The 13,783-nt window shown below is 48.6% G+C and overlaps 1 protein-coding gene across 2 annotated transcripts in view; it reads right to left on the bottom strand.

Annotated features, from left to right (window-relative positions):
* The window catches only part of LOC134339938 (mucin-5AC-like), a 49,848-nt gene that overhangs the window by 22,267 nt on the left and 13,798 nt on the right, over window positions 1-13,783 (bottom strand). For both annotated transcript variants that reach the window (XM_063036727.1, XM_063036726.1), the window contains exons 7-9: window positions 8,236-8,331; window positions 2,227-2,374; window positions 1,830-1,906 (exon numbers count right to left, since the gene is read on the bottom strand). In XM_063036727.1, the coding sequence (XP_062892797.1) occupies window positions 1,830-1,906; window positions 2,227-2,374; window positions 8,236-8,331 (321 nt within the window). The remainder of the gene's footprint in view (window positions 1-1,829; window positions 1,907-2,226; window positions 2,375-8,235; window positions 8,332-13,783) is intronic.

Genomic DNA, 13,783 nt, shown 5'->3' on the forward strand with positions numbered 1-13,783 from the left:
GACACACTGGACTGTAGTTTCACCGTCACTGACCTGAGACACACTGGTCTGTAGTTTCACCGTCACTGACCTGAGACACACTGGTCTGTAGTTTCACCGTCACTGACCTGAGACACACTGGTCTGTAGTTTCACCGTCACTGACCTGAGACACACTGGTCTGTAGTTTCACCGTCACTGACCTGAGACACACTGGTCTGTAGTTTCACCGTCACTGACCTGAGACACACTGGTCTGTAGTTTACCGTCACTGACCTGAGACACACTGGTCTGTAGTTTCACCGTCACTGACCTGAGACACACTGGTCTGTAGTTTCACCGTCACTGACCTGAGACACACTGGACTGTAGTTTCACCGTCACTGACCTGAGACACACTGGTCTGTAGTTTCACCGTCACTGACCTGAGACACACTGGTCTGTAGTTTCACCGTCACTGACCTGAGACACACTGGTCTGTAGTTTCACCGTCACTGACCTGAGACACACTGGTCTGTAGTTTCACCGTCACTGACCTGAGACACACTGGTCTGTAGTTTCCCCATCACTGACCTGAGACACACTGGTCTGCAGTTTCACCATCACTGACCTGAGACACACTGGTCTGTAGTTTCACCATCACTGACCTGAGACACACTGGTCTGTAGTTACACCGTCACTGACCTGAGACACACTGGTCTGTAGTTTCACCATCACTGACCTGAGACACACTGGTCTGTAGTTTCCTCATCACTGACCTGAGACACACTGGTCTGTAGTTTCACCGTCACTGACCTGAGACACACTGGTCTGTAGTTTCCAGTATTATTCCTATTTCCCAACCTTTTTCCACAATTGAACTGAATGTTTAGTAAATTTCATTAATTTATTCATCTATTTGGGATAAAGCATTAAGTAGGGGCTTCCCACCCTTCGAGCCACACCGCCCCAGTAGCCCTCGATATCCCTGATTAACCCAATCCTCATCATGGGGCAATTTACAAAGACCAATTAGCCTACCTGTTGTGACTTTGGACTGTGGGAGGAAACCGGAGAACCCGGGGAAAACCCATGCATTCCATGGGGTGGACGGACAGAGACTCATTACAGATGACGCTGGAACTGAACTCTGAACTCCGACACCCCAGCTGCAATAGTGGCGCGCTAACCAGTACGTTACCATGGCAACCATTAATTTATCCCACTAATTGGTGAACGATGATGTCTGCAGACTCCTCCAACTCCCTGGAGATTGCCCCACCACTGAAATGAGTCTGAGGCCGTTGAAACTCCTCCGGGTCGTATCCAGAATGGGGTCAGTGGGCAGATCAGTTATGTAACCCAACTCCAGGAAGCTGGCACTCCACCACCGGACTCCATGACGATACAGGACCGTAGAGCGGTCTGAGTGACTGTGGGGAGACCTCTCAGGGAGATGGGGTTCTGTGTCCATGCTCAGGTCCTCTGAAGAGATGCAGATCCAGCTGTGGCTGGTAGATGCTGCTGTCCCACCCCTGATGTGACTGACATCTGGTGAAGTCCCACTCCTGACGTTCCCAACCTCAGGTTTAGCAACAAAGCCCAGACTCAGCCACTGTAAAAATTTCACCGACATTCAGAGAATTCACCAGCTCTGAATCCATGGAACCACAGTCCAACTCCTGGGAAACTCCAGGAAGCTGGACTCCTCCACTGACTCCATGAAGATCCAGGTCCGGAGTGTGGTCTGGGTAACTGTGGGAAGCCCTCTCAGGGAGTCTGAGTTCTGTGTTCATATCTGAAGGGATCTGGGTTATCAGTCTGACCCTCTCCAAAAATAACTGAGTCCCACTGATGTAAACTCTGACCCTACCATTTAACCAGCCTGGGGTCTCCCCGGAACAGCGACCCTGTGGAACGACCGTCTCGGGAATCTTCCATCCTCCAGAACTGAAACAACAATCAGAGAGTCAGTCCCTGATCTGAGGGAGTTTATTCACTCAGAGAGACATGGGAAATTACACTCACCCTGTCCGTACCCTGTCTCTGGTCAGTAACACCCCAATCCTGGGAATTCCCTGGCTGTTGTACCTCCCCCTTGTCTCTACCCTGAGAATGTGGGATCTCCCCTCTCCCTGTATTTACTCCCCATCTCAGTGTAGTCACTGATGATCCTGGTCTCCCTGCATTTCCCATTCACACACCCCTTGTTCCCCTGTTTACATTCCCCTTCTGTGTCCAGTTTCTCAGTGATTATCTCCTCACTTTACCTGTTAAATCTGTACCATCTCACTTCAAGATTTCCATCACTCATCCATTGTCCACCGGTACACTCAGTGTGGTAACAATTTGTGCTCCTCCAGGACTGATCCAGGACGGTGTGGGTTACACACGGATCACCGAGTGTGGAGTCTGTGACTGAGGGACAGAACGATGTTCAGTGTTAATGTACAGCTCACGTTCCCCATCCTCTTTCTCTGCCAACCACAACCCCCATCTGCACTTCCATCCTCAGCAATCCTGGGCACCAATGATTTTGTTTTTTTGATTCATCAGAAGGGTGAGAGTTTCAGAGACTGAGCCAGTGTTTAACTGCCCCACCAGAGGTTCCCTTGAGAAGGTGGTGATGGTGGTGAGCTGACTTCTTGAACTGCTGCAGTCCTTGATGTGTTGGGACACTCACAATGATGTTCGGGAGTTCCACGGTTTGACCCAGTGACAGTGAAGGAACAGCAATGTATTTCCAAGTCAGGGGAGTGTGTGTCTTCGAGGGAAACTTCCAGAAACCTCCTTACCCCCTCCTCTGCAAGGAGGCTCCCTTTCAGCATCCCTCCTCCCATCCAGTCCACTATCTTTATCCTGCACACCAGATCCATCTTCCATCCCAACTTCCGGTCTCCCTCCACTTCCACTTCCTCTGTCACCTCCTCTCCACTCTCATTCCTGTCCGCTTTACCACTTCCTTCCATCCCAGTCTTTCCTCTTCTACCCATCCATTCTCTTTAAGTCTTCCCCATTCCCTTCCATCTCCCTTTACAATCTTCACCTGGTCTCCATGGGTGGCAGGGTATGTGTGCTGTGGTCACATCAGTATACGAAGGATGTGGAAGCTTTAGAGAGTGTGCAGAGGAGATTTACCAGGATGCTGCTGGGATTAATGTCTTAGGATAATTAAGTGAGTGTGAGGAGATTTGATAGAGGTCTACAAGATGGTAAAAGCACAGATAAAGTGGACAGTAACAGACTTTTCCCAGTGTGGAACAGGCTCATACCAGGGGCTGCATGGTAGTGTAGTGGTTAACACAATGCTTTACAGTACCAGTGACCCGGGTTCAATTTCCACTGCTGCCTGTAAAGAGTTTGTACGTTCTCCCTGTGACCATGTGGGTTTCCTCCAGGTTCTCTGGTTTCCTCCGAAATTCCAAAACTGTACCGGTTGGTAGGTTAATTGGGCATTGTAAATTGTCTTGTGATTAGCTGAGGGAATAATTAGGGGGATTTCTGGAAGGACAAGTAGGGTCTGTTCCACGCTGTATCTCTCTCTCTCTGGCTATCCATCCCATAGGATGATGATGGTTCCTTTCAGTCAGCTAGTGGGGTTTGATATGTGCGTCCTGGAGTGGCTGTACAGGCCGATCCTTGACGGGCACTGCTTGCCACATACTTGGCAGGTGAGGCCTGGAGGGGCAGCAGGGGCAGGAGCTCTGTTGTGGCCCTTCCTGTGCCTTTCCTCTGTTGCCTCGTTGAGCTTGTTCTCAGCAGTGTCCACACCTTTTCTGATGGTGTCCCTCCACTGTGAGTGATCTTCAGCCAGATCCTCCCATGTTGAAGGGACAATGTCAGCTTTCTTGAGGCTCCTGTACCATAGTCGCTGGCCTCCGCATTTTCGGGTACCACTGGACAGTTGGCCGTACAAGATGTCCTTGAGCAGTCTTCCATCAGGCATTCTGACAACATGTCCTGCCCAGCGCAGTTGGGCTGACATCACCAAGGTTCAAACTGCTGGCATTCCGGCTCGAGAGAGGAGCTCGGTATTGGAGACCTTGTCTCGCCTGGTGATCTTCATCGGAGAAGGTAGGTGACACTGTTGTAGTTGGTCAAGCTGGTGTAAGTGTCTCTGATATGGGCACCTTGTCTCACATCCGTATAACAAGGTTGATATGACAACAGCCCTGTATACCTTGCACTTGGTGGTTAACCTGATGTTCTGCGACCAAACTCTATATTTCAGCTGACCAAAGGCAACGCAGGCTTTTCTGATTCTTGACTCAATCTCTACATCCAGAGAAGCTGAGGATGTTATTATGCTGCCCAGGTAGCAAAACTTGTTGACAGCATTGAGACGAGTGACATCAATGAGGACAGTTGGTTCTTCGTAGCCTGAGACAGGAGCATGTTAGTACAAAACTCCCTCTTTTTCAGGCTGATTGTCAGTCCGAAGCTTTTGGATGCACTGGCAAAACGACGGGTGATCTCCTGTAAGTCTTCGAGAGGGTGGGCACAGTCATCAGCAAACTGTAGCTCATGTGCACAACGTCCCTGATTTCTGTTTTTGTTCTCAATCTTGCGAGGTTGAGGAGCCCGCCATCAGCCCTCATTTGTAGGAAGACCCCTGACTTCAGGTCTGATGTGTCATCCTGAAGAACAGCAGCGAAGAATAGTCCAAACAGAGTAGGAGGCAGAACACAACCCTGTTTTATGCTGCTGCTGATGGGAAATGGGTCTGACAACTCACCACACATGTTGATGTGGCCTTCTTTGCCTTCGTGGAACTGACGGATGATGTTGATTTGGCGTGTGGGGCAACCGAATTTTGGTAGGAGCTTCCACAGGCCATCTCTACCAACAGTGTCAAACGCTTTGCTTAGATCAACAAATGTGATATAGAGACTTCTCTGCTGCTCAACACATTTCTCTTGGAGCTGCCTCAGTGAAAAGATCATGTCCACTGTACTGCGGCCTGTTTGAAAACCACACAGGCTGTCTGGAAGGATGTTGTCACTGATGTTGGACACCAAACGTCGAAGGATGATCTTCGCGAGGCATTTTCCCGCGACTGACAGAAGAGAGATGCCACGGTAATTGTTGCCGTCTCTCTTGTCTCCTTATTCTTGTAGATGGTCACGATTGATGCGTCTTTGAAGTCTTGTGGTAGTTCTGCAGCTCCCCACAACTTTGTGAACAGTTGGTGCAGGCACGATGTTAGTGTGTGACCACCATACTGGTAGATCTCGGCTGCGATACCGTCTGGCCCTCGGGCTTTCTTGGGTTTTAGCTGTATGAAGACCTCGTGAAGAGCAGGGGGAGCATCTAGTTCGAACAGTATGGGTCGAGGGTGTACTCTGCCCAGTGCTTCATCAGTGATGGTTCCTGGTCTGTTCAGCAGCTTGTGGAAGTGTTCTTGCCATCTTTTCATGTGCTCTGACTTCTCAGTGAAGATGGATGTACTGTCCTTGCTCAGGAGTTGTGAGGTGCTTTGTTTTGATGGACCATACACAACCTTGATTGCTTCATAGAAGGTTTTTGAGTCATTACAGTCAGCGAAGGCTTGTAACTCCTTGGCCTTGTTCGCCCACCGCTGGTCTTTCATAGCTCTGAGCTGCCTCTGCAAGGTTGACTTTGCACTCAAAAAGGCACGTTTTTTGGAACTTGAGTTTGGGTGTGGAAGAAGAGCCCGGTGTACAGCTGCCTCAGCTCTCAGAAGCTCTTGCACAGATTGGTTCTCTCATCAAACCAGTCCTGATGCTGGCGCTTGACTTTCCCCAGGGTGTCCTGGGCAGCGCCGTAAACTGTTTCTTTGAAGACATTCCAGTGCTCAGTAACATCGTCTGGTGGATTCTCAACCAGTCTGCTCAGAGCAGTTTCCATAGGGGATTTCAGGGCATCAGCACACTCGCGATGTTTCAATTTGGTGGTGTTCAGCTTTTTGGGTGGTTTGGCAGCATTCAGTCTGCGTGGAGGTTTGATCGATAGACGTAGATCCGACCACATCATTTGATGATCAGTTGAGCTCTCAGCTCCGCGCTTTAACTCTGGTGATACGAACGTCAGAGATATCTCGTTGTTGGGTGACGACATGGTCAATGAGATGCCAGCTTTTAGATCGTGGGTGCATCCATGTACATTTGAGCTTGTCTGGCAATCTGAACAGTGTGTTAGTAATGCACAGTTTGACTATGGTGAGGTGACGTTTTCCTTGCAGAGGTGTACGCAAGGTCTGGATTCAGTCATTTACAGCAACAGGCAGGGTTGGTAGCTTTGCTGCGAGGCAGTTCTTGATAGCCAAGCGCACACCAGGTTCTCTTCGTTCTTCTTTGGGCCTACCAGACCAGAAGAATGTGTATCCTCCTTTCTCTTCACAAAGCGAGTCGGGACTCCTGGAGAGCCGCAATGTCCACGCTGTAGTCCTTGAGCACACGAGCAACTAGTGCAGTGCGTCTCCCTGGGCGATCTGAGTTAGCATTGTCCAACAGAGTTCGTATGTTCCATGAGGCGACGATCAGATTCTGCTTGTGATTCTTACCGCTAGAGTTGGACGACCCGCCAGCCGCGGCAGACTGGCCAGGTTGGTGTGAGCGGGCTTTGTTTGAGCCACCTTTTCTAGGCCCTTCCCTAATTGTAGGGTGAGCAGCGCCTCCCTAAACAGGGCTGCTCAGACACAGAGGGTGCTGCCTCACCGGATCTCCGCTCTGTAATCCATGTGTGACCACTCTCCCCCTGCCGCCTGTTTGCAGACTTGTGACTACAGCTCCCAGCTGGTCAAGCCTACTGTTTCGCCACTTGTCCGTTTCTACAGGACTTGGGTGTGTTGAGGATACCCCACTCCTCAGAAAGGAACAGCGTGTGCGTGAATGGATTTTCAGTGAGTAGGGGGTTGCACAGGTCCAGACCCACCCTCTCGACATTCCCTCCCGGATCCAGCAGCACGGTGGGGTCCAAGACGGCTGGGGGAAGTTCTGTTGCAGTGAATGGCCAGACCGAGCTTCGATGCAAAGGATGCCCTTCCCGTGCTTCACGACACGTGTTTGCCAGATGGCCATTGACCCTACGAGAGGGTTCATCTGCCCTTTGACAGGTCTTGTTTTTCATCCTGCAGGGTGTCCAGTCATCCTCCTCGCCTGGCAAGCCTGATGGGGGAGCTGGTTTAGTTGCCGACCACCCGACCATGCGACAGGTAGTACTGGGTTACATGGTACCAGTAGCACTCAGACCAGTGACCTGACTCCTCATTTATGTGAAGGATGTAAGAAATAAAGTCAATTCAATACTTAATTAATTTTTAAGCAGTGATATTAAACCTAATTGACACTGATTCCACTCCCCTTCCCCTCCCATCCTCTCTCCCATCCACACCTCCAGTCTTCCTTCAATGACACCTCCATCCCTGTTCCCTCCTCTTCCCCCTCACACCTCTTTCACTCCCTGCCTCCTTGCCACCACTATCCACTCACTCCTAGTTATCACAGTCATAGAGCACTACAGCATAGAAACAGGCCCTTTGGCCCATCTAGTCCATGCTGAACTATTATTCCTCATCGTCCCATCAACCTGCACCCAGTACAGAGCCGTCCGTTCCCCTCCCATCCATGTATTCATCCCAACTTTCCTTTGATGTTGAAATCAAACCCACATTCACCACACCTGTCGGCAGCTTGTTCCACATTCACACCACCCTCAGAGTGAAGACATTCCCTCTCATGTTCCCCTTAAACATTTCACCTTTCACTCTTAACCTGTGACCTCCAGTTCTGGTCTCACTCAACCTCAGTGGAAGTAGCCTGCTTGCATGTACGCTATCTGTACCCCTCATAATTTAGTAAACCTTATCCCCTCATTCTCTGAAGCTCCAGACCTACACCCGTATTCTGTTATCTTTGCTCCACAAACCTTGTCAGTCCCCCCGATGTCAGTCAGTAGACATACCCGTCTGATTCTGAACTAAATCTCCATCATTGCAAAGGTTGACAGACACTTCCCCAGTGAACCCCTCTCCCACTAAATCCCTGGGTTTCTGTCCTCATCCTCTCCCTGACAACCCATCTTACCCGGCCCCGTGGACCACCTCAGACAAAGGGGCTTATTCTTCTCCACAACAAAGCAGACCAACTGTGAGTAATCTTGGACAGAGCAGAAATTTCACACAGACAGGAGGGAAGGAATAACTGAACACTCATTGGCAGCCCGTTACGATGCACATCCAACAGCTGAATTGGTCTATGAGAAGTTCGACATCACAGAGCAAGAGACTGAGACACCCCGATGGACACAAGATGTAATACCTGAGGATGTCTCTCCCATTGAGACAGAGGACGGTGATGGGGTGGGTTGTCCTGTAGATGATTCATCTGGCTGATCCATTGTGGAAACCTCCAGGTCTGGAACAAAGTAACAGAGACATGGAAGAGTGGCAGAGATTAAACAGGGACAATAGTTCATAAAGATGAGAGATTCTGCAGATGCTGAAAATCCAGAGCAACACACACAAAATGCTGGAAGAACTCAGCAGGTCAGGCTGCATCTCTGGAGGGGAATAAACAGTGAATGTTTTGGGCTGAGACCCTTCATCAGCACTGGAAAGGAAGGGGGAAGAAGCCAGAATAAAGAGGTGGGGAGGAGTACAGCTGGCAGGTGACAGGTGAAGCCAGGTGAGTGGGAAGGTGGGTGGGTGAGGGAGGGGTTGATTTGAGAAGCTGGGAGGTGATATGTGGAAGAGGTGAAGGGCTGAAGGACTAATCCAATCAGAGAGGACAGTGGACCAGAGAATAAAGGAATGAAGGAGAGGGATAAAGGGAGATGACGGGCAGGTGAGGAGAGGAGAAGGGCTAAGAGGGGAGCTGGAATGGGAATGGAAATAGAGAGAAGTGGTAGGGGGTAGAAATTACCGTCAGCAGAGAAATCAGTGTTCCTGCCACACACACAAAATGTTGGAGGGACTTAGCAGCCCAGGCAGCATCTATGGAAAAACATTCAGCGTTTTGGGCCGAGAACCTTCAGCAGGACTGGAGTAAAAAAGATGAGAAGTCAGAGTTCGAAGGTAGGTGGAAAGGAGGGAGAAACACAAGGTGATAGGAGAAACCAGGAGAGGGAGGGGTGAAGTAAAGAGCTGGGAAGTTTATATGTGAAAGAGATATGGGGCTGGAGAAGGGGGAATTTAATAAGAGAGGACAGAAGGCCATGGAAGAAAGAAAAGGGGGGAGAAGCACCAGAGGAAGGTGATGGGCAGGTAAGGAGATTAGGTGAGAGAGGGAAAAGGAGATGGGGAATGGTGAAGAATGAGGGGTCATTACCAGAAGTTTGAGAAATCAATGTTCATGCTGTCAGTATGAAGGCTACACGGACACAATATGAAGCGTTGCCCCTCCAATCTGAGTTTGGCCTCATCATGTCAGTGGAGGAGGCCTTGTTGGAATGGGAATGGGAAGTTGTATTGAAATGGGTAGCCACTGAAACAATTTGAAAAGGAGGTCTCGGATCTGAAAAGATAACAAAACCATCCAGTCCCTGTTCAGCAACTCTCCCTCGTGAATGTCTGTGACCAGTCACTACTCTCAGTCAAAGCCCAGATGAATATTTAGTTTTGGGCTCCTCTTTCGAAGGAAGGATGTGCTGGCATTGGAGAGGCTCAAAGGGGGTTGACAAGGATGAATCTGGGAATGAAAGGGTTACCATATGAGGAACGCTTGATGCCTCTGGGTCTTTACTTGCTGGAACACTCCCCAGTCACCATCTTGACCATCTATTGTACAACACTCCCCAGACACCATCTTGACCATCTACTGTACAACACTCCCCACACACCATCTTGACCATCTATTGTACAACACTCCCCAAACACCATCAATCACTGTCATGGGGCTGCTGGGCTGATTTACACGTCCCTGTACTATATCTTCTGAATAATTGTCTATTGGTGTTGCAACCACTACAATTCTAATAGAAACATCCCACGGCTTAATTTTCCATGACAGAACAAAGGACGTTTCATTATGACAGACACATAGTAACATTTCACAGATGTAAATCGGTCAGTGGACGTAAATAATGGGGAATGGGTTGGGAGGTGGTGGGTGGAGAGATGCTGTCAATGTTACTAAATCTATTCTGGGCCCCGCACATTGACACAATCATGAAGAAGGCACGCCAGCAGCTATATCTCATTAGGAGTTTGAGGTGATTTGCCTGGTTACCAATGGCTAGCAAGTTTCTACAGATGTACTGTGGAGAGGATTCTGACTGGGTGCATCACCGTCTGGTGTGGAGGGGCCACTGCACAGGATCAGAAAAAGCTGCAGAGAGTTGTAAACTCAGCCAGATCCATCACAGACACCATCCTCCACACCATCCAGGACATTTTCAATAGAAGATGCATCAAAGTTTAATGTTCAGATTAAATTTATTATCAATGCACTTATTTATTACTGTAACAAACACAAGAAAATCTGCAGATGCTGGAAATCCAAAGCAACACACACAAAATGCTGGAGGAACTCAGCAGGTCAGGCAACATCTATGGAAAAGAGTAAACTCTCAATGACTCAGGCCAAGACACTTGTTCAGGACTGAGAGGGAAGGGGGAAGATGCCTGAATTAAAAGGTGGGGGGAGGAGACAGAGGTTGGCTGGAAGGTGACGGGTGAAGACAAGTGGGTGGGGAAGGTCAAGGGCTGGAGAAGAAAGAATCTGATAGGAGACCAGAGTGGACAATAGGAGAAAGGAGAGGAGGATGTGACCCAGGGGTAAGTAATAGTTAGGTGAGAAGTAGTAAAAGGTCAGAGTGGAGAGTAGAGGAAGTAGGAGGAGGGGGAATTTTGTTCAGCAGAAGGAGAAATCGATATTCATACCATCAGGTTGGAGGGTACACAGAAGGAATATAAGGTGTTGCTCCTTGACCTTGAGGGTGGCCTCATCTTGGCACAAGAGGAGACCATGGATCGACATGTCGGAACAGGAATGGGAATAGTAATTAAAATGTTTGGCCATCGGGAAATCCCGCATATGGTGGATAGTGCGGAGGTGCTGGAGAAGCTGTTCCCCCAGCTTGTGACAGGCCTCACCAATGTATAGGAGGCCAGACCAGGAACACCGGACACAATAGACAGCAGATTCATGGTTGAAGTGTTGCCTCACCTGTTTGGAGCCCTGAATGGAGGTGAGGGAGGAGGTGTAGGGGCAGATATAGCACCTTGGCCACTTGCAGGGATAAGTGCCAGGAGGGAGATTAGTGGGGAGAGTCCAATGGACAAGGCAATTGTGGAAGGAGCGACCACTGTGAAAAGCAGAAGGGTGGGGGGTGGAGAAGGTAAAGGTATGTTCAGTGGTCTGATCTCTTTGGATATGGCTGAAGTTACAGAGCATAATTTGTCGGATGGGGAGTCTGATGGGTGGTAGGTGAGGACAAGAAGGACTCAATCACTATTATGATGGTGGGAAGATAGAGTGAGTGCAGATGTACATGAAATGGAGGAGATGCGGGTGAGGGAGGGAAACTCAGTTCTTTAAATGAGGAGGATGTCTCTGATGCCTTGGAATGGAAAGCCACAACCTGTGAACAGATGTTGCAGAGGTGTGGAGGTGCGTCTTGGGTCAAGATGAGGCCACCCTCAATGTGGAGGAGCAACACGATATGATTTGGCGATATGAGTCAGCTGCACCTTTCCTCATTCCCTGTCACGCCCACTGTTGAGCTTGAACGCACGCGAGGTCATTACGCACGCATCATTCGTGTCAGCGCAGGAAGAAGATCAACTCCTCGAGCTTGCAAATGACGGCGGGCTGAAAAGTATGTCTGACATAACATCTCTGCCGGCATTCTGGATCAAAGTCAAGGCTGAAAATCCTGAGACAGCCACAAAAGCACTGAAAACGTTGCTTCCATTTCCAACATCATATCTCTGCAATGAGTGCAACGAAAACTAATTTGCAGTTAGACTGGACATAAGGAACCCCGTTCGAGTATGGCTGTCTCTCCCATCACCCCTCGATGGCATCGTCTTGTTGCAGGGAAACAAGCCCAGAGCTCCCACTGATTCAGCGATATTGGTGTGTTGCAATGATTTTATATGTTCATATGGGGAAAATATGTGCTATGTGTTTAATATCCAAATGTTACTTAAAATGTTATGATCCTATTGACTTTGTCACAAAAACTGTCGGTCAATTGTTTAAGAAAAATAACAAGATGGCTTTAGTAGCAAAACGAGATTGAGGTGCTTTTATTTACCTCAAAACAAGACAAAAACTGAAAAAAAAACAATATATATAGCCACCTTCAGACTAAACACAAAAGAAAACTAACTCCAAAGGCTTGGTAAGGCATACTCCCCAATCCAGGCAACATCCTTGTAAATCTCCTCTGCACCCTTTCTATGGTTTCCACGTCCTTCCTGCAGTGAGGTGACCAGAACTGAGCACAGTACTCCAAGTGGGGTCTGACCAGGGTCCTATATAGCTGCAACATTACCTCCGGGTTCTTAAACTCAATCCCACAATTGGTGAAGGCCAATGCACCGTATGCCATCTTAACCACAGAGTCAACCTGTGTAGCAGCTTTGAGTGTCCTGTGGACTCGGACCCCAAGATCCCTCTGATCCTCCACACTGCCAAGGGTCTTATCATTAATACTATATTCTGCCATCATATTTGACCTACCAAAATGAACCACCTCACACTTATCTCGGTTAAACTCCATTTGCCACTTCTCAGCTGTTTTGCAACCTATCAATGTCCCACTGTAACCTCTGACAGCCTTCCACACTATCCACAACACCCACAACTTTTGTGTCATACTACATTGATTGGCCTTATCTCAAATAATAACGAGTCAGCCTACAGAGAAGTCATCACACTGACACAGTGGTGTCAAGAAAACAACCTCTCCCTCAATGTTGCAAAAACAAAGGAGTTGGTTGTGGACGACAGGAGGAACGGAGACAGGCTAGCCCCTACTGACATCAATGCATCTGGAGTTGAGAAGGTGAACAGCTTTAAGTTCCTCGGTATACACATCACAAAGGACCTTACTTGGTCTGTACATATTGGCTGTGTATTGAAAAAAGCACGACAGTCGCTCTTTTACCTCAGACAGTCGAGGAAGTTCAGCATGAGTCCCCAAATCCGAAGGACTTTCTGCAGGGGCACAATTAAGAACATCCTGACTGGTTGCATCACTGCCTGGGAGAAGAACTGTATTTCCCTCAATTGCAGGATTCTGCAGAGAGTGGTGCGGACAGCCCAGCGCATCTGTGGATGTGAACTTCTCACTATTCAGGACGTTTACAGAGACACATGTGTAAAAGGGGCCCAAAGGATCCATGGGGTCCTGAGTCACCCCAACCACAAACTGTTCCAGCTGCTACCATCCAGAAAACGATACCGCAGCGTAAAAGCCAGGACCAACAGGCTCCAGGACAGCTTCTTCCACCAGGCCTTCAGACTGATTAATTTATGCTTACACAACTGTAATTCAAAGCTATATACTCTGTTCTGTTGTATATCTTACTGTACATACTATTTATTACAAATTACTATAATTTGTACATTACACATTCAGCCGAAGATGTAACGTAAATGATTTTTACTCATGTACGCGAAGGATGTAAGAAATAAAGTCAATTCAATTCAAACTTATTTAATTTTTTAAGGAGTGATATTAAACCGGATTATGACTGATTCCACTCCTCTTCCCCTCCCATCTTCTCCATCACACACCCCAGACCTCTCTCCCATCCTCATCTCCAGTCTTCCTTCAGTGACCTAATTCCCTCCCTTCCCCCTCACAACCCCCTCCAAGCCACCACTATCCGCTCACTCATAGTTAGTGAGAGTCATA

This window comes from Mobula hypostoma, chromosome 31 (assembly GCF_963921235.1).
Source record: "Mobula hypostoma chromosome 31, sMobHyp1.1, whole genome shotgun sequence".
Lineage (NCBI taxonomy): Eukaryota > Metazoa > Chordata > Chondrichthyes > Myliobatiformes > Myliobatidae > Mobula > Mobula hypostoma.